General features: G+C 61.3%; 2 protein-coding genes across 2 annotated transcripts in view; one reads left to right on the top strand and one right to left on the bottom strand.

Annotated features, from left to right (window-relative positions):
- The window catches only part of EZR (ezrin), a 46,273-nt gene extending 28,518 nt beyond the window's left edge, over positions 1-17,755 (top strand). The window contains exons 4-14 of the mRNA XM_028510038.2: positions 187-282; positions 1,213-1,487; positions 2,162-2,245; positions 2,390-2,536; positions 9,447-9,543; positions 13,149-13,312; positions 13,571-13,701; positions 14,210-14,370; positions 14,697-14,789; positions 16,340-16,591; positions 16,776-17,755. Of these exons, the coding sequence (XP_028365839.1) occupies positions 187-282; positions 1,213-1,487; positions 2,162-2,245; positions 2,390-2,536; positions 9,447-9,543; positions 13,149-13,312; positions 13,571-13,701; positions 14,210-14,370; positions 14,697-14,789; positions 16,340-16,591; positions 16,776-16,940 (1,665 nt within the window). The 3' untranslated portion in view covers positions 16,941-17,755. The remainder of the gene's footprint in view (positions 1-186; positions 283-1,212; positions 1,488-2,161; positions 2,246-2,389; positions 2,537-9,446; positions 9,544-13,148; positions 13,313-13,570; positions 13,702-14,209; positions 14,371-14,696; positions 14,790-16,339; positions 16,592-16,775) is intronic.
- The window catches only part of SYTL3 (synaptotagmin like 3), a 56,566-nt gene continuing 54,377 nt past the window's right edge, over positions 17,181-19,369 (bottom strand). The window contains exon 15 of the mRNA XM_036024948.1: positions 17,181-18,740. Within this exon, the coding sequence (XP_035880841.1) occupies positions 18,631-18,740 (110 nt within the window). The 3' untranslated portion in view covers positions 17,181-18,630. The remainder of the gene's footprint in view (positions 18,741-19,369) is intronic.

Raw genomic sequence — 19,369 nt, 5'->3', positions numbered from 1 at the left:
GGTGGAAGGTTAACTTCGACCGCTAGAACCTGGCATTAAAAATAAACCGCCCGTGGCTCTGGGGTAACAGCGCGTGTCAGTGCCGGGCTGCTGGAGACACGCGGGCCGGGCAGGCAGGCGCAGCGTGACCGTTCAGAGTCTCATGCCCGTCCCCCCTCCCCGCCCCTGCCCCCCCCCCCCCCACAGGTGGTGAAGACCATCGGCCTGCGGGAAGTGTGGTACTTTGGCCTCCAGTACGTAGATAACAAAGGATTCCCCACCTGGCTGAAACTCGATAAAAAGGTAAATCCAAGTTGACTCTTGGCAGGCTGTCGGCTGGGTGCTGGTGCCCTGCGCTGACGTGGGAACTGGGGCACCTCGCCTGGTCCCGGGTTTTGGTTCCTTTTCGTTCGTGTGAACATTTCTGCAGCTCCTGCAGCTTCTGCAGCTGGAGAGGTGGCAGCGCTCCCGTCACGGGGGCTGCAGGTTGGCAACCAGGTCTCTGCTCAGGCATCGGAGCGCATGAGGGCTACCTGTCAGCATTTAGGTGACCTTGGTGTTGTTTCCAGTGAGGCCGTTAATCCTATAAACCATGAGTCACCCACCGTCCCGTAAGGGCCTGCCACCGCTTCGTCAGAGCCTGTGGCGGGGCATCTCCCAGCTCCAACGACTGGAGATGTCCATGAGCGATTGTCAAGAGAAGCAATCACCTAAATTCGTTTGCCCCAAACAATTTGGGAAATGTCCCTTTTCCAAGCCCCTGCTTTCCCCCCAAATTATGTAGCCAGTCAGGAGGGCAGCTGGAGCCGAGGAAGGGGGAGGGGCGTGAAGCATTGTTGCCAGTAAGTTTCAGGGTCCAGGGCTAGACCTGCTACGGGGTCGGGCTCCCAGTTCGAGGGCCAGCAGGGCAGGTGTGTCCAACCTGCGAGTTCCCCGGAGTCGATCGCGGTGACCCTGCAAGACCAGGCCTGCGCTGGTGGCCCTGTGGGTCCCCCCACCTGGCTGTTGCTAGGCCGACTTCCAGCTAACTGTGGGAGTGATAGGACTTTTTAAAAGGTGGCTCTTTTTTTTTTTGCCTTATATGCTAAAAAGGTGACTTGCAAGGTAAACACTACCTTTGAAAAAACTAGGCTGAAGGACCCTTTTTGAGTCCGTGGTCAGACACACCTGGGTTTGGGGAGGCGGGTCTTCGTCTTCCAAACTCGCAGTGAGCGCGTGGCTCGTGTCGCCCAGGTGTCGGCCCAGGAGGTCAGGAAGGAGAATCCTCTCCAGTTCAAGTTCAGGGCCAAGTTCTTCCCCGAGGACGTGTCCGAGGAGCTCATCCAGGACATCACCCAGAAGCTCTTCTTCCTCCAAGTGAAGGAGGGCATCCTCAGCGACGAGATCTACTGCCCGCCCGAGACGGCGGTGCTGCTCGGCTCCTACGCCGTGCAGGCCAAGTTCGGGGACTACAGCAAAGACGCGCACAAGTCCGGGTACCTGGGCTCCGAGCGGCTGATCCCGCAGCGGTGAGCTGGCGGCCCGGCCGGGCCCAGGGAGGGGAGGGGAGGGTGGGGAAGAGGCAGCAGACGCACAAGGGCTCTGTCTCGGGGGCGGGCGCTCCTTGAGGCTGGGCGCTGGCCGTTTCCTCGCCTGTGTGTTGGCGGTCACGTGCTCTGGCCACCGGCAGGCCCTGACCCCACACAGCGACTCCCCTGTGGCGGCAGTGGCCTGTCCACCTGGTCAGGGCCCGTCCGGGCCGCAGCGGGGAAGGGGCCGCGTCTCGTGGGAGCTGAAGAGCGGCTGCGTTGGTTGAGCATCTTCTAACGCAGCCCCATTTCTCGTGGCCGCACGGCTTCGGTCTTCCCGGTGTGGAGCAGTCTGGCCCCCGGGAAGTCTGTTTCTGTTCACAGTTAGTCCCACAAATCGCCCCTTTGGGCAGAAGAGGCTTCTTGAAATAAAAGGCCCTTCTAAGTGTTTTTCTAGCGGGACTGGGTCTGCGCTGTTCCCGATTCTAACCCGTCCAAGTTCTGGGCTGCCATCTGCAGGCGGCAGCCTGTGGGGAGGCGGAGAGACGGGGGCACCTTGCAGTGGTTTTATCCAGAGGAGAAGCCGAGGTTTGTGTGAGGGTGGGTGGCGGCTGCCGCTTACCTGTCACAGCCCTTCGGGGTGACGGGGCCACTCCCTCTTGCTTTGCGATCAGCGTCATGGACCAGCACAAGCTCACCAGGGACCAGTGGGAGGACCGCATCCAGGTGTGGCACGCGGAGCACCGCGGGATGCTCAAGTGAGTGCTGGCTGGCGGCCATCCCACGCAGCACCCCCTCCCCGCCACCCCCCCCCCACCACCACCACCCTGGGCACTGGGGAGGCTGCTCTCTGGACATCACACACACACGGGCATGACCCACATTTCTTCTCCCCCAACTAGAGACAGCGCCATGCTGGAGTACCTGAAGATTGCCCAAGACCTGGAGATGTACGGAATCAACTATTTCGAGATAAAAAATAAGAAAGGGACAGACCTTTGGCTTGGAGTGGATGCCCTTGGACTAAATATTTATGAGAAAGACGACAAGTGAGTTGAACTTTGGAACCACCTCTCGTGGGTGGGGGAGGCGGCGGCAGCTGTGAGTGCGGGCGGCTCTCGCAGTGTTTGTCTGGCAGCTCTCTGGCCCGTGTGGGGGCCTCCGGGGGCTTTTCGGCCGTGATGCGGACGCCCCGGCGGTGGCTGTGTCTCTCCAGCCACCCTCCTCCCCGGTGCATGCAGCATGTGCCAAGGGGTCCTTGGGGGACCACCAGGGTCGGTGACCCCGGCCCCAGCCCCACACAGGCAGCCTGGCCGAGCTGGGCGGCAGGAGGTCTGTGCTGCTCCAGCCAAGACTGTTCCCGGGGCTGTCAGAAACCCCTCCCTCTGCGGACAATAGCCTTTGTGTACAGACTGCGGAGCCCATACTCAGGAACCCTGGGGGGTCTCCCACTGCCCCGGGCGGTTCTTCTGTCCAGTTCAAAGCCAGCAGGGGACGGTCCGCGGGGGCCTCCCCTGGACTTGCTGTGCCCGCTGACACTGACACAGGCCTCCCTTCTGCGAGAAGCTGGACACACAGAAAAAATCCTTACGACTCAGTGAGGGCGAGCTCTCTGGGGCGACTCCTCCAGCTCAGAGGCCCAGCCAAAGTCCAGTCCTTCCCATCAGGAGCTGCCCTGGTCACTCCTGGGACAAGAGGGGAGCGGCTCCTGGTTGTCCCCGGAAGGTCCCTCTAAAGGGCTTCCCCGAACAAGCCTCCCCCACACTCGTGGGGTTCAGGGTCCCAGCAGAGTGTGGCGGCGGGTCTGACCAAGGGAGCCAGGCCAGGTTGCTCCTGAATTCTTTATGCCAGCCAAGCCAGACCCCTCGGCCCTGGGTCCTGCTGCCGTGAACTCGGGGCAGAGCAGCCCAGGGCTCCGGCACATTCACAGGCCCTTGCACCCCAGGCAAGACCACTGCCCTGGGTCCCCTGCTGGCTCTCTGCGCCTCCAGGTCCCCTCGGCTCCCCCACACATCCTAGTTGTGCCCCATCTGCCCCACCTGCGGCTCCCCTCCAGCACCCCGGGCCCCCACCAAAGCCCCTCTCTGTCATTCATGGGGGGTAGCACTGATTTTAACAGATAACTCCGCATAAGGAACATCTGTGTGCCCGGCCACGAGTGTTCTTGCCAGAATCCAAAGGGCAGATGCGGTCATCTGGGCAGGGGCCTGGGTCCCCCCGTCCTCAACCCGCCACCTAGTGCCCGGATCAGACGGTGGTGGGCCTGGGCCCTGCGGGGAGGATCCCAGCCGGGCACCGTGGGCTTGTCTGGGGGTCTTGGGAGCGCTTCCGGAACTGGACGCGAGTGCCCGGGAGCTCGCGGCGGGCCCCTCCCCGAGCGTGCTGGGTGCAGGGGGGCGCGAGGTGGTGGCTGGTCTGCCGCTGCAGGGCCGTGTCTGGGAGCCGCGCGCAGGGGTTCCATGTGGGAAACTGCCTTCTCTTTGAACTCCTTTCCCCAGCGACCAGATCTTGTGACCCAGCCACCACCAGGGAGACCCGTCCCGACAGGTTCTTCAAGCTGCGGGGACGGCCACGGGCAGGAACTTGCCCGAGTCAGCCTGTAACTGCCCCCAGCCTCCCTCCCACGCAGATGTGCGAGTTTTCCGATTAAAATTGGAGCTGCGCGGCTCCTTCCGCCCTCCTCCTGCACCCCTTGCCCCCCAGTGCGGCAGTGACACTGGCCGTCCCCTCAGAGGGATCTTCCTCCCACAGAAGACTCGGGCCGTGGGACCAGCCCCCACCCGCCCGCCCGCCTCTCTGCCTCCCGCTGTGGAGGGCATCCCCGTCCATCATGGAAAAAAACACTCAAGCAGCTATTCACTCCGTCAATGGGCCCAGCGTGTCCTCTTAAACAAATATTGACGACTCGGTTACCAGGGTAAGCAGGTGCCGTGACTCAGGTCTGAGGAACGCCGTGACAACTCCTAGCTGGTCAGTGGTGACTTCCTACCCTTAGCAGGGGTCAGAGGGCAGCGCTGGAAGTCCTGAGACCATCCGAAACGAAAGAAATTGCGTCGAGGATGCAAGTTGGGTGACCAGAGACTTAGTGCACCCTGCAAAGAGACAGCTACATCTTCCTTTTACTGAGATGTTTGTCCCCGTCAGCATTGAGTAGCGTGCTCGGGCTGGGAAACGGCTCTTGGGGTCCCTTCCTCACCGTCCACTGACCACTGAGGGGGAGCAGGCAGGACTGACAACACTTGTCTCTCTCTCGCTGTGAAACCTCGGCTTAGGAGGGAGGGAGGAGCCGGAGGAAGTGGGTGGGCCGGGCACCTCCCTGAACAGCGTTACCAGCCCAGGAACCAAAGGGCCATTCATGGCATCTGTCTCCTGGCTTGTCCCCCACCCACTCATCCCTGCACCCCGGGGCCCACCCTCCCTCTCGCAGACACGGTTCCCAGTGAAATAAACCGCAGGCATCTGCGTACTGCCCGAGAAATGCACGTTATTTACCTAGAGTGCAGTGGGTTCCGTTTTTCATTCGATGTAACATTTAAATGCAATGAAATGCGCAGTTCTCAAGTGCTCACGTACTGAGTTCGTGCAAACACAGATGCCTGTGAAATCCAGCCCCCTGTCCACGTGTAGAAGGACATTGCCATCCCCCTCGGGGGCCTCTCTTGAACCCTGGAACCGTTCATTTTGAAGTCGTTTCAGACGTCCCAGAGGTTTCAGGCATCGCGAGCACGAAGGAGCCCATGGGCCCTCCACCCAGCTTCCCCAGACGTGAACATCTCACGTGGCCCCGTCTGAGCGTCCCTCAGGAGGCAGCGCTGGTGGGAGCCTGCTGCCCGCATCACCGTGGTAGCCCGTTGTCCACTGGCCTCCTCCTTCCGTGCCCCGGGATCCCCCCGGCTCAGCACCCATGCTGGTTTGGCATACCTCCCAGTCTCCTGCCATCAGGAACAGTTCCTGAGTCTGTCTGTCTGTCCATCATGACCTGGACGCTTCTTAAAAGTACTGACCGTTGATTTCCTAGAAAGTCCCCAGCTCGGATCTTTTTTCCCGTGATTACATTCACATTTTGCACTCTGGGTGAGAACCCCGAGGGCGTGCCATCCATCCTGTGTGCGCCTGCCCTCCCCCCCAAACCCCGGGGCCTGCATGTCCCCGGTGGGGCCGACTCTGACCCCGGTCCGGGCGGCGCCTTCCAGGCTTCCCCTCGTAAAATCGCTGTCCCTCCCTCCCCACACGTGCTGACGAGTGCGCTCGGGGCAGGCACTTGGAAACGGTGTAAATATCCTGGTTTTGATACTTTCATCTATTAATGCCAGCACCCTCGCTGAGTCTTGCACGAAACAGTGTTCCTCTGGTGTTTGAGAAACGTTAGTTGAAAAGAAAGCATTCGTTTTGCATGTGTTACTGGGGTTCTAGTGTAAGGAGCCTGTTTCTCTCCCCGTTTTTTAGTCATTTTGTTAACGTGGATTCATGGGTGTTTGTTTTGTTCTCTGGGCTATATGCTAATGCTTACTTTGTTGCTCAAATTGTTTGAGATTTGCCTTTACAGACCCTCGTGAATTACCCACCACACCCCCTCGGTACGGCCCATTACTTCTGGGGCCCTGTTTCCTTTTCTGTTCCAGAATATTCCAGCGTCGTTTCGTGCTTTTCCCCGCTCCATGCCTGGGACCGTCTGTTTCTCGAAAGAGCTCTGGTCCCTGTGGTTCAAGAATCTCACTTTTTTACTTTTATTTTTTTAAAGACTTTATTTTTTTACTTTTAGAGAGAGGGGAAGGGAAGGAGAGAGAGAGAGAAAGAGAGAGATATCAATGTGTGGTTGCCTCTCACACCCCCAAACTGGGGACCTGGCTCACCACCCAGGCATGTGCCCTGACCGGGAGTCAAACGGGCGACCCATTGGTTCACAGGCCCATGCTCAATCCATGGAGCCTCACCAGCCAGGGCTATTTTTATTTTTTTGAAAGACTTTATTTACTTTTAGAGAGAAGAGAAGGGAGGGAGAAAGAGAGGGAGAGAAACAACAATGCGAGTCCGTCCATCAGTTGCCTCTCCCACGTCCCCAGCCAGGGACCCGGCCCACAGCCCAGGCATGTGCCCTGACTGGGACTCAAACCGGGCAACCTTTCAGTTCACGGGCCGGTGCTCAGTCCACTGAGCCACACCAACCAGGGTTCACTTTTTTTTTTTTTTTTTTACCGTGCAGCCTAAGCAACGAGCAACTCATAATATAAATCCTTTAGAAATGGCCCCAGCTGGTGTGGCTCAGTGGATCGAGCACTGATCTGCAAATGAGGGGGTCGCCTGTTTGATTCCCTGTCGGGGCACAGGCCTGGGTTGTGGGCTGGGTCCCTGGTCCCTGGTTGGGGGCATGAGACAGGCAGCCACACACTGATGTTTCTCTGCCTCCCTCCCTCTATTTCCCACTCTAGAAATAAATAAATTAAATCTTTTTAAAATAATCCTTTATAGATCTTTTCTGTGGGTCCTTTTCTGCTAGGTCCTATGGGTGAACTCTTTCTTTTTTGTGTGTGTGTGTGAGAGAGAGAGAAATCCTCGTAGACGTTCATTTCCTGACTGTGGTCAAGAGTTGAAGGAGGCTCTTGGACTCCACTGGGAGTCGGGGCTCCGTGTCGCATCCTCACGTTGCGACCCTGCCGTGGAGAGTGTGCATGCATGGCCGTGAACCGTGAACTGAGCTCCCAGAGCCCGGAAAAGGCAAACCCTCCACACTCACCGGAAAGCAGGCGGCTGGGGGCTGTCGCGGCAGGAGCCCAGTCCCACAGAGAGGGGTGCCCGTCTGCCCGAGGGGCTGCGCGTTCCCGGGTGGGAAACGGTTTCGAGAGGCCGGAGAGAAGGTTCTCGCCCCCTCAGAGGCCGGGGGGTTGACCATGTGGCTGAGAATCCAGCAGCCATCCTGCGGGCCCTCTGTGGTCACGCGTGTGACTCCCGTGTTTTGCAGGGCAGCACCCCGAAACAGCAGGGCCCTCCCCGGCGCCCCATGCAGCCCCAGCGGGTGGGTGAGGATGCAGGTGGGGGCAGGGCAGGGCTGGGGGTGCCCTGAGTTCCTTCCGAGCGCTCAGGGCCCCTCCAACGAGACTGCCTCTTGGAAAACCCCTGTTCCCCTGCCTGAGGCGAAAATGCCACCACACGCTCCCCACGCGCGTGTTCGAGTGTGAAGAGCGGTGTTGGCCAGGTGGGCCTCCGTGGGTGCTGGGGAGGGATCCCAGGGTAGGACAGGGTAGGACAGGGTAGGACAGGACCCTGCCCCAGGGTAGGACAGGACCCTGGGGAGGATTTGGCAGTTAGAACCAGACCCGCCGCCCGGGCAGTGGTGCCCTGAGGTCGTCCCCCGCCGTGTGTGACCGCTGTGTCCCAGGAGGGCCATCTGTCTGTCGGGCTTAGACGGCCTCTCCGGCGTTCAGAGGCCGCCCCTCCCCCGGCGCTCGTGCACACAGACACACACCCTGCCGGGACATGGCTTCTGTCATCACAGCGAGGCCGGCATGACCCCTCGGGCTTTGTGACACGTGTTGAGGGCAGGAGGTTCCTGCCCCCCTGCTGTTTTCCAAATCGGAGGTTTTTGTGGCATCCACGCAGGGACTGTTCAGGACACAGCGGCTCTGAGTGCTGGTGTGAGGAGGGTCTGGGTTCCTTCCAGAGCGGTGCCCATGGTGGAGCGCGCCGAGGGGATGGGGGGTTGGGAGGTGAGCAGAGCCAAGCGGGCTTCCCCGGGAGGGCTCACTGTGACCAGCATCTCGGCGGGTCGCGGGCTGCCCCCGAGCCGGCAGGACGGCCGGGGCCTTGGTGCGGCGTGTGTGCTCGGTCTGGGCCGTCTCCGACCTTGGGGGCGACATGGGAGGAAAGCAGGCATCGCAAAGAAGCACAGGAGCAGGATCCATCGCAAGCCCTCAGCGCATCGGGAAGGCACAGTCGTACACGTGCAGGCGCCCAACGCCGGAGCACCCCAGTATGCTGAGCAGACCCCAACATCTGGAGGAAGAACACACCCCACAGTGCGGGAATAGCAGGGGCCTCCGGCACCCCACTTTCAGCCACGGACAGACCCCTCGGGCAGAACGCCAGTGAGGAAACGGTGGGCTTGAACCTTACCGAGCCCTCGTCCCGAGCCCTCATCCGATTCCGTCCCCGGGCAGCCACCGTGCTCAAGGTGGCGCGTGTCTTTGCCACGAGAAAGCGTGCCTGCCTGGCTTTGGGAGAGCTGGGTAATGATGCGAGGACTTAAATGGTATGAGGAGAGTCGTCTGTGCAGCCTGAGAGGCGGTGGGCTGAGGGGGGGACCGGGAGGGGAGAGAGGGAACAGGCCTCGGGGTGCAGGTCCCCATTGGGTGGGGGAGAAGCAGGAGGGAGTGCCTTCCGGGCCCCTCAGTGACCGTGTGTGGCGGGGGGGGTGCGGTTGAGCCAGACATGGGCTGGAGTGGGCACCGCGAGGATGCTGAGCTGAGGACTGCGGGTTTCACCCGGTGGAAACGGGGGAGGGGGTGTGGACGCCTGTGAAGCGGGAGGTGGACTGACTGGAAGAAATGTCACCTGCACAGGGAACGTGGTTGGGCCGCCTGCACCCGAGGGGCGGGCGCAGGGCGGCGGTGTGCGAGTGGCCGGCAGAGACGGCCGAGAGAGAGACGTCTCGGACCAAGTGTGCGCGGTTGTGTGTGGCCAGGAAGCGAGCTGGCCTCGAGGTTCCCTGCCAGGGGGGCTGACTGGACACCATGCAGTACCTGAAACTAGCCTGCGTGGAGGGTCCTAGGGCCTGAGCCTTGCCCGCGGCCGCCTGACCTGCCGGGACGGGTGGGGACTATGTGGTAGTGATGTGTGACACATGCTGGGCTCGCTGTGCACTGTGCAAAACTGAGCAACGAGAAAAACCCTGAGAGTGGGTTTGCAAACCACTTGTGGCCGTGCAAGCACACCTGACCATCTCTCTTCCCTTTTGAACCTCAGGTTGACCCCAAAGATTGGCTTCCCATGGAGTGAAATCAGGAACATCTCCTTCAATGACAAGAAGTTCGTCATTAAGCCCATCGACAAGAAGGCGCCCGTAAGTCCGTCCACCCAGAGCCTGCCCGGGGCACGCTGCGTCCCGTTCTCACGGCTGGGGGTGTTCGCGGGACGTGTCGGGTCTCTGCCTGGGTGGCGAGGGGCCAGTGAAGCTCGGAGTTGTGCATACGTGCATGTGTGTGTGTGTGCACGTGTGCATCGGGGGGATTGCCAGCGGGTCCCAGCGAGGGTCAAGGACCCCTCGTGACACCAGCTGGCCGCTGCAGTGGGCGGCTGTGGCAGAGGCCAGGCTGTCTGGGAGAAGCTAGTCGGCTCTGTCACCTGTTGTCAGGGGTCTTCATTCGTTAGGAGGAAAAGAGCCATTCTGCGTCGGTGACTTTTGCCACGTGGTGCGCATTTCCTGGCTTGTGGACGTTCCTGGGAGACCAGCCGGCCCCCGGACTGCGCCGCAGGGGCGTGGGGTTCCCACAGTGTCTCTCGGGCACCCGCCTGGAGCACGGGCGGTGGTGGCCGCTGGCCTCAGACCCACCATGACTCTCAGAGCGGTCCTGCCAACCTGCCCGTGCCCATGCTTGGGAGGGTCGGACTCCGCGCCCCCGGAGTGCGGCTGCCCCCACGGTCCCTGCCCCTCGGCTGCCTCTCTCGTGCGGACGCAGCCTCCGGGTTCCTCAGACCCCACAGCCCCTCGAGTGATCCTCACACGGGCCCCTTCCCGTGGACCCTGGGGCCCCAGAGGCGGGCCTGGAGGGCCGAGGCCCTGGGAGTGTTAGCTGGACACGAGGCTTCCCGTCCTGGGATCTGAAGGGTGCCGCGGTGTTTGCTCGTGGCTGCAGAGGCTGCTGTGTTGTGGAAATGCACTGTGGTTCCATCATTGATTCTCCTGACACTTGAAGTTTTAGCCTTTCTTGGCCCAGATTTCGCTCTCTCTCTCTCTCACACACACACACACACACACACACACACTCACTCTGTAGTGTGGTGAAATGGCGAGGACTTTGTTGTCTAACCAGAAATCTGGTTCTTAAAAAAAGTTGCCACTTGAGAAATTCTGTTGCCCTCCTTAGAAAGTCTTTTTTTTTTTTTTTTGGTGAAAATGTTCTCTGCTCTTAGCAAACCCTTGGCCCCCAGTCCGCGGGCAGCCGCACCGACATTTGAGGTGAAAGCAGCATCGCACACAGACTCCTGAGCACTGTGATGCCAGCCCCGGCGCGTCCCGCAGCGCCACGAGCGGAGGTCACTGCGCGCCTGTGCAGCGGGCGTGAGGTTGGGTGGTTCGGAGGGTGAGGGCACCCCGGTGGCCCTGGGGGCTGCTCTCTGCTCAGGGGGATATGGTGCTGATTTTTTGGAATCTTTTTTTTTTTTTAGGTTTTATTTATTTTTTAGAGAGGAAAGGGGGAGAGAGAGAGAAACATCAATGTGCGGTTGCTGGGGGCTGTGGCCTGCAACCCAGGCATGTACCCTGACTGGGAATCGAACCTGCGACACTTTGGCTCGCAGCCCGTGCTCAGTCCGCTGAGTTACGCCAGCCAGGGCTGAGAATCTTTTTTGATTTGTCTGACAGAAGCAGGAATTCTAGACTATGCTTTCTAAGAATTAAGTTGTTGTTTTAATTTGAGGTAAGTTTAGCAAGGCAAAGGCGGCTGTAATGCCTCTGCCTGGGGCAGCCAGCGTACCCTGGCTGCACGGGGTCCTGCACGCAGCCGTCACTGAAGGGGGAACACGGAGAGGGACATGTGCTGGTTTCCCGCTGCGCACCGGACACCGGGCCAGGACGGCGTGAACGGACAGGGCCCGCCCTCGTGCAGGCTCTGTTCTCGAGGAGGATGGGAACGAGGAGAACAAGTCACGTGCTCTCGGGCAGTGCATGCAGCGCTGCAGCTGTGATTAAAGAGTGACCCAAGGCATTTGCTGGTAAAAGGACACAGGAGACCAGGGGCACTGTGGTCACTTCAGGCGGCTGGGGCGTGCGGGCCCCACAAGGAGGCAGCCTTCACTCGGACCCCGTGCCCCGGGGTCTTCGGGGCTTGTCTCTGGGAGATGGGACGCCAGCAGGGGGTGTCACCTGCAGCTCCCGGCTCTTGGTTTTTTTTTAAACCGACTTTTTCCTACGGAGGAGTTGCTGCTCGTCGGCCTCCTTGCCTTGCCCCAGTGCCCAGGAGACGCGGTCGGGACCCCGTCGGGCAGTGTGTGCGTGTCTCTGTGGCAGAGGCCACTGTGTTTTCTCGTGTGTGGCAAGAGCTGGGCGGGTAACAAAAGTACCTGCTTCTGCCAGCTGGGCAGGCTCCTCCCTGGGAAACCGGTGACTTAATAACAACAAGGTGTGAAACCCCAGGGAGCGCCCCACCCAGGAAGTCGTGGGCTCTTGGGAAGGGCCCGGAGCCGAGCAGGTCCTCCTCGGGCGTGCGGACCAGCGGGCCCAGCACGCACCTGTAGTTTCCCAGGGTGCCCTGGGCCGTGTCGCTCTGCACCTTTGTTTCGGCTGCCGCCGCCGCCCTGGCCCAGGGGCCAGCACCCCGACGGGGAGGCCCGTGGTTGGGAGGAGAAAGGGGAAAGGAAGAGGAAGCAGGCAGGTGTTTTAAGTAACTTTCGGCAGGAGTTTCTGCACCATATTCCCCTCTCTGTCACCTTTTGGTCATGGCAGTAGCGAGGACCCCTGTGTCATCGTGCCTTGGACCTGTGTGGTCACCAGCTGTGCAGTTCTTAGAGTGGCCTTCCTCTTTTCAAAGAGGCTTCTCTGGTAGCCAATCTGTAGGGCGGCCAGCCACCCGAGGGAGCGTTTGTGTGCCTGACAGTGTGCGTCACAAGCGCTGGTGTGGTCAGAAACACAGACGCGTGAATGTGAGCCTACCCTTGGGGGCGACCGCCTGGTGGGCAGAGACCAAAAGAGTTAGCGGGACAGAGTGCCAGCAACGCCGCGGCCGGCACCAAAGGCAAGGGCGGCAGGCACGGAAGAAGGGCTGGTTTACCGTGGAGGGGGGAGGTCCCGAGAGCGCATGAGGCGGTGCCTTAACGTCGTCCCCTGACAGCGCTGTGTCCTCGGGGACGTGGCATTGGACATGGCATTCCAACCAGGAGGGACCATGGGGGGAAATGCTCACAGGTGTGGAAGGGCACGGGGTAGGTGACCTGGCTTTGTCTGGGGCCAGAGGGGCGGTCTTCGTGTGCACCGGGCCACGGCGTTGGAACCTGGTCCCGACGCAGACAGGGTGGCATTGAGGTCCGGAGGTCGCCTGATTGGTGTGCGAGTAGACGTGGGAGGCGGCAGGTTGAGACAGAGGAGACGGGAAGCTCAGTAGGAGAACGTGGCCGAAGTCCAGGCAGGAGCCGGGGCTGTGGCTGCGGGACCTGGGGATACTGAGCTTCCCGGGGCCACGCAGCAGCCCTCGCTGTGGGGCTTTGCTTCCACGCGTGTGCCCGTGCACCCCCACACACGCGCATGCCCACGCGCAGCTCCCTGCGCTCGTCCCACGGCCCCCAGAGCGCCCTCTGCTGGCATCTCGCCCGTGGGGTCGGTGGCTCTGCACAGAGGCCTCTGCCGCCCCTGCCCTGCGCTCCGCAAACCCCCCTGGAAATGGCGTCCGGCCCTGCGTGCAGCCGGGTGGCGGACGCGGGAGCACCCGAGTCAGCGCCCGTTTCCTGCTGCAGGACTTCGTGTTCTACGCGCCCCGCCTGCGCATCAACAAGCGCATCCTGCAGCTCTGCATGGGCAACCACGAGCTGTACATGCGCCGCAGGAAGCCCGACACCATCGAGGTGCAGCAGATGAAGGCCCAGGCCCGGGAGGAGAAGCACCAGAAGCAGATGGAGCGGTGAGCGGGCTGCGGGGTCCGGCGTCCCCATCTGGGGCGCCTCACTGTGGGCCGGGGGGTGGCAGAGCCCAGGTGGGAGCACTCGGGGGAGCAGGGGACAGCAGGTGACCAAGACGCAGCTAGCCGCTCCTTCCGATGGCTGCGGTGGAGACGGGCTGGCTTCAGGCTGGTGGCAGCTGGGCGTGTCGCTGGGATGACCGTGTGTCCGCCGCGCATGACTCTGCCCGGTCTAAGCCCCCCGCGCCCTCCCCGGAACAGGCAGCAGCTGGAGAACGAGAAGAAGAGGAGAGAGACCGTGGAGAGAGAGAAGGAGCAGATGATGCGGGAGAAGGAAGAGCTGATGCTCAGGCTCCAGGACTACGAGCAGAAAACCAAGAAGGCCGAGAAAGGTGGGCCCGCGCTCTCCCGCGGCAGACCCTGTTTGCACAGACAGGGGCACGCACACCGCCAGGGAGTGTCCACCCGGTGCGGCAGACGGAGCAGAGGGACGGGGCGCAGTGGGTGTTGGGGTTGGAGGTGGTTCCGGACTCGGTTGCCATCTGTGCTAAATGCTTTGTGGGCATTATCTTTTTAAACGCCCCTCTGCCCCGGGTGGTGAGTACTGAGTTGTCCCATTAAACCTTAAGGGGATGTTAAGCGTCAGCAGGTGGGGTAGGTTCCCTAAGATCACAGGGGCAGTGAGCGAGCGCCTGGCGGGGGTCAGGTCTGGGCATCCCAGGAACTGCGCCCTGTAAACACAGAGGGCAGGGGCGCAAGAGGTTCCCTCACCCTGAGACTCGGTCCACCGCCCCCGCCCCCACCCAGTGCCTCCTCTCCCCGCCACCGCCACCGCTGGGCTTTGGGACGGGACGGTAGGTCAGTGGCTGGTGTGAGCAGCTCTGGTGCTGTCCCTTCCAGAGCTCCAGGACCAGATTCAGAGGGCCCTGCAGCTGGAGGAGGAGCGGAAGCGCGCCCAGGAGGAGGCCGAGCGCCTGGAGTCCGACCGCCTGGCCGCGCTGCGTGCCAAGGAGGAGCTGGAGAGGCAGGCGGCAGATCAGATAAAGAGCCAGGAGCAGCTGGTAAGGAGTCCCCCTGGGTTTCACGGTGCTGAATTATGGAGATGCCGCCCCTGGGGACTGAAAAAGTGACACCTGCCCGTCCATGATTTCTGTCTGGGCTGTAAAGTGATCTGCCTGCCCGTGTCGAGTCGCTGGCGGGGAGGGGCCCTGCTGGTGGCGGGGCCTGGGCCGCCCCAGCGGTCAGGGAGGGCGTGGTCTCTGACCCCCGGGTGGGCAGGCGGCAAGGAAAGCAGGGACACAGCTGTATTGCGAGGGAGGCCGTTCGTTCACCAATGGCCTCTGTTGAAAGCGGTCCAGAAATCATTTTAGCTTCGCCCCCTTCGCAGGCGGCGGAGCTGGCCGAGTACACCGCCAAGATCGCCCTCCTGGAGGAGGCGCGCAGGCGCAAGGAGGACGAGGTCGAGGAGTGGCAGCACCGGGTGAGTGCCCGAGTGCGGGCGGAGCTTCCGGGTGCGGCCTGGGCATGCCCCGTGGGGGCGGGGCTCGGCCCCGGGCCTGCACTAGACCGGCAGGTCGCGTCGAAAGCCTTCAGAATGTGTCGCAATGCTCTGCCGATACCGGTTGTCCTTCTTAGACAGAAATCCCCGCAGGAACGGGCTTGCCCCTGTGCACCAGGGAGCGCATTGTCGGATTAGCAGGGGAACAAGGAACCACTGTTCGCCTCCACCCCCTGTGCTCTGGCCACCCCGAACCGCTCAGCCCCACCAGGCAGCCCCCACCGGGGACCAGCTTTAAATCGGGTTAAGCGGGTACCCCCAGCAAGGAGCCACAGTGCCTGAGAGAGCCCTCTCCAGGACGCTCCCGACTACTGGGACACGCACACTGGCACCAGGGAACCACCCGGAACTGGGGCGTCTCCAGACTTGGGGGAGGGTCTGGGCTCCCGCCCTCGTTTGCTGTGCGGCGGGGTCAAGCAGCCTCACATCGATCTGAACCTCATTTCCTTGTTGGAGCTGGGTATCAGCCCCCCACTGGCAAGGCTGCTCCGAGGACCCTGCAGAGAGGGTTAGTGAATCGTAGCCTTCGTAGTGAGATGAGAACGTGCCCCACGCCGGGTCCGAGAACCTCTCTCCGTCCGTGCGGCTTCCCGCCCACAAGGAAAGCACAGGCCCTGGGGCTTCGGGTGCGGCACAGAGAGTACAGGCCTCAGCCCAGATGGGGGCGCTCCTCGCCCGCCCCGCCCCTCGCCCTTTCCACACTTCATCTGTAGCAGCCCCTTCTGGGGACGCCGGTCCCCCCCTCGCTACTCTGCACCCCGCCCCCACCCCACATTCTGTGCGGCAGACTTCATCAGTCCTTAGGTTTTTGGAGAAAGTGCTGCTTATAAAGAATTACATGGGACAAGTTGGTTATAAAGCAGGTACAAACTAAACTCGTCTGTGCGGCCAGGGCAGCAGCCATGCAGTGGGTGTGACTCAGTGCACGTACCAGAGAGGTTGCCGGCAGGACTGGGGGGGGGGGTAAGAAACTCCCCGCCCACGGTGCTGGCGGGCCGGGAGGAGCTGGACGGACAGCGGCTGCACAAGGGAAAGGGGTGAAGCCACGCACCAAGACGCAACAGCGGCTCTTTCCAGCAGCCGGAGTATTTTTTCCCTAATAATTTTCTTTCTTCAGAAAGATGTGCAGTGAGCATAACTAGGTTGATAGAAAAAAAGAAGTTACGACGCTTAGAAAAATGTCAGCCCCTGGCACGAGCGTGTCTGTGCCGTGGACACACTTGGTCACTCACTCACTGGAGGACCGGGAGCCCCAGACCCGGCCGGGGGCCTCGCGATCCGCCGCAGTCCGCCTCCGCTGGCACGTGTCGCCTTCGGCCCGCCAGCAGAAAGGGAGAGGCCGGGGCGAGAGAGCGGCAGGTCCTTACTGGCAAGGAGAATGGGCTCCTTTGTCAAGAGACGAGACGGTGGTTCGCAGGAAGTGGGACAAATGCGAGGTTCTGTGCGAGACGCTCTGTCACTTGCTTTCAAAGGCCAAGGAAGCCCAGGACGACCTGGTGAAGACCAAGGAGGAGCTGCACCTGGTGATGACGGCGCCCCCGCCACCGCCGCCCCCGGTGTACGAGCCAGCCGGCTACCACGTCCAGGAGGGCCTGCAGGAGGAGGGCGCGGAGCACACCGGCTACAGCGCCGAGCTGTCCAGCGAGGGCATCCTGGACGACCGCAACGAGGAGAAGCGCATCACCGAGGCCGAGAAGAATGAGCGCGTGCAGCAGCAGCTGAGGGTGAGGGGCAGGGCGGCGGGGACCCCCGCCTGCATTCCCCGGGACTTCCTCGGCTCCCAGGTGGCGCAGGCAGCCTTTGGACAGGGCAGTGGGGCGGGACTCCCACCGGCACCCACTTCTCCCGGGGGGCGGGGCGCGGTGGGGGCTGTGCAGCCCGCCTGACCCACGCTTCCTGCCGTTGCAGACTCTGTCCAGCGAGCTGTCCCAGGCCAGAGACGAGAGCAAGAGGACCCACAACGACATCCTGCACAACGAGAACATGAGGCAAGGCCGGGACAAGTACAAGACGCTGCGGCAGATCCGGCAGGGCAACACCAAGCAGCGCATCGACGAGTTCGAGGCCATGTGAAGGCCCGGCTGAGACCGGGCGGGGGGCCTCGAGCCTGGGCCCCGCCCAGGGTCACGCAGACTCTGAACTTGTATTTGTAGTTCTCCAAATCTAGACCCCCTCCTCGCGCTCTGTTCCTTTAAAGAGAGAGTAGCTGTTTCCGTGGGAAAAATTCTGGGGCTGGGACCAGTGGAAGCTTCCCTGGTTTATTTTCCCCATATGTATCACTGTGCCAAACGGGCCTGATTTCTGTCGTTGTTGTTGTTGTTATTACTGAATCACTTCTGGTCTTGTGCTTGGAGCAGGGCTGACTGAATTAAGGAGGGAGAGATGCCTGTGAAGTCTGAGTAACAAAAATCCCATGCCGGCATGCGCGACACGAGATTCCCTATAATTAAAGAAAACCGCACCGTGGCTTCTATTCTGTGCCATACTTTTTTCTGTATTTGAAATTAGCTCAAACTGATTGATCTGTACTTGATTCTACGAAGGACGCTGCGCTGCATGTGTCTGTTCCCGGAGGGTGCGCGCGGGGGCTAACGCCCTCACACGCGTGCGCACGGCGGTTCCCTCGCTCGCCGACAAAACCCTGCGGTGGCCCGGGGCGAGCGCCGCGGGAGGGCGCGCCGCCCTTCGACCCCCTTTTCTTGGTTTCCGTTTTCTCACAGCTAGAAGGCGACATGGCTGGACTTCCCTAATTGAGGATCAGCTTTAGAGTACAGTATTTATATATAAGCAACAAGATGGGTTTGTAACATTAGTTTAAAAGAGGAAAAGTTTTGTTCTGTATATTTTGTTACCTTTTACAGAATAATAAAAGAAGTACATGTGAAAAACCCCACGGCACTCGATCTGATCCGACGGGAGGGCGGCAGCAAGCTGGCCGGCTGCTGCGCCCACACCCGTGACAAGGGCCCTTGCACACTTTCCGGGCGCTTTGTGCGGAGAAACGGGTCTGCCGGTTCGGTTTTCCGTCCACACGTCTGGTTTGGAAAGTGCGCATGCGCTGCTGATTCCGGCTCCACCCTGCAGGCGCGCTCTGACCTGGCGATCGATCGCTGGCGCCCCCATAGGAACCCGCTCTGCCCCTGGGGGACCGTGAGCCTGTCGGCTCCCGCTGCTGCCGCTCTGCTTGTTTATTCCCTCCCTCGCCTGCTCGGCGCTGTCGTTTTTGGCAAAGGTGCCGTGTGCGCGGATGAACCCCCCACCGCAGACGTGAGCGGCGAGGCGCAGCGGTGTGACCCCCTGCCAGCTCAATGCCTCGTGGGCTGGGTGTCCCTCTGGGGGCCCGTAGAACTGCCCCACCCACAAGGGGAGTCTGCCCCCCAGGTCTCCGTGGGGCTGGCTGCCCTGCCTCCAGAAACTTCTGCAGTAGAATGGGAGGGATCAGATACGCGGAGGCTTTTTATTTTCTCGGAAACTACATCACGGGGCCTCTGTTTTCACTGATTGGTAAACGCTGGGAGGCAGCGGTGGTAACCAACATTTATTTGAAATTGGGCCACTTCCCACACTCCTCAGGTAACACTGATCACTGCTCTAACTTCCACGGGCACAGAGGGATCTGGAAGGCCCTTCCAGCTGCACCACAGAGCTGCCGGTGGAGAGGTGTCACCCTCCAGAGGGCCTTCCCCGCCACGCAGCCACCATGCTTCGGCCGAGCCGTGCGTGCGCCCGCCACCAGGACCCGCCGCTCACCGGCACCTGGGCTTCAGTGCAGGACAAGTGTCATGTCGGTCCACAGGTTGGGGCTGGAAAGGACCTTCTGCCACTGAAGCTTGGAGTGTGAGCCCGAGCCAGCGCCGCCGGCGGGGTCTTCCCCTGGGATGTGCGTGAAACAACAGGTGTTAGGAACACGGGGCCTGGACACCCCCACCCCGCCTCTCGGCTCGTTAAAAAGGAGGACCAGCAAAAACTGCATAAAGTCGTTTTCCCCTTGCCTTAAGACCATATTAAATCACCCGCCACTGGTGAGCAGGCGCCTCCCCCTACTCCCAACAAAGCATGTCCAGAACAGGACAGCTCGGGCCCCCTCCCCAGGGACTTGGGGCATCAAAAGTCCGAAGCTGCTGGCCTCCCTGTTAGTGAGGAGTGGGCAGGTGGGGTGGGCCAGCTCCTAACACTTCACCAAGTGCGGGGGTTCCAGACAGGGGCCAGGGTTGCTCAGGAGAAGGGGCCCTTCACAGGAAGAGGGTTTGCTTTGGACACTCGTAAAACAAAGTCACTTAATAGTGAGTTCTGGTGCCCCGGTCCTCGGTCGGCCTTGGAGGGGAGTGCAGGTCCTTTGCTCGTCACAGCATTTGGGGGCCACAGCTGGCAAGCAGCAGGAGGGCTGGGGCCCCCAGTCCCACAGGGTAGTCCCCCACAAAGGCCTGCCGAGCAGCACAGAAGCTCTGCCCTTCCACCCCACTCCCTATAGACACTGTCTGAACCGCCAGCGGTACGCATTA

This window comes from Phyllostomus discolor, chromosome 4 (assembly GCF_004126475.2).
Source record: "Phyllostomus discolor isolate MPI-MPIP mPhyDis1 chromosome 4, mPhyDis1.pri.v3, whole genome shotgun sequence".
NCBI classification, from domain to species: Eukaryota; Metazoa; Chordata; class Mammalia; order Chiroptera; family Phyllostomidae; genus Phyllostomus; species Phyllostomus discolor.
The sequence above is the reverse complement of the archived record's forward strand: the minus strand, read 5'-3'. Positions and strand labels throughout refer to the sequence as shown.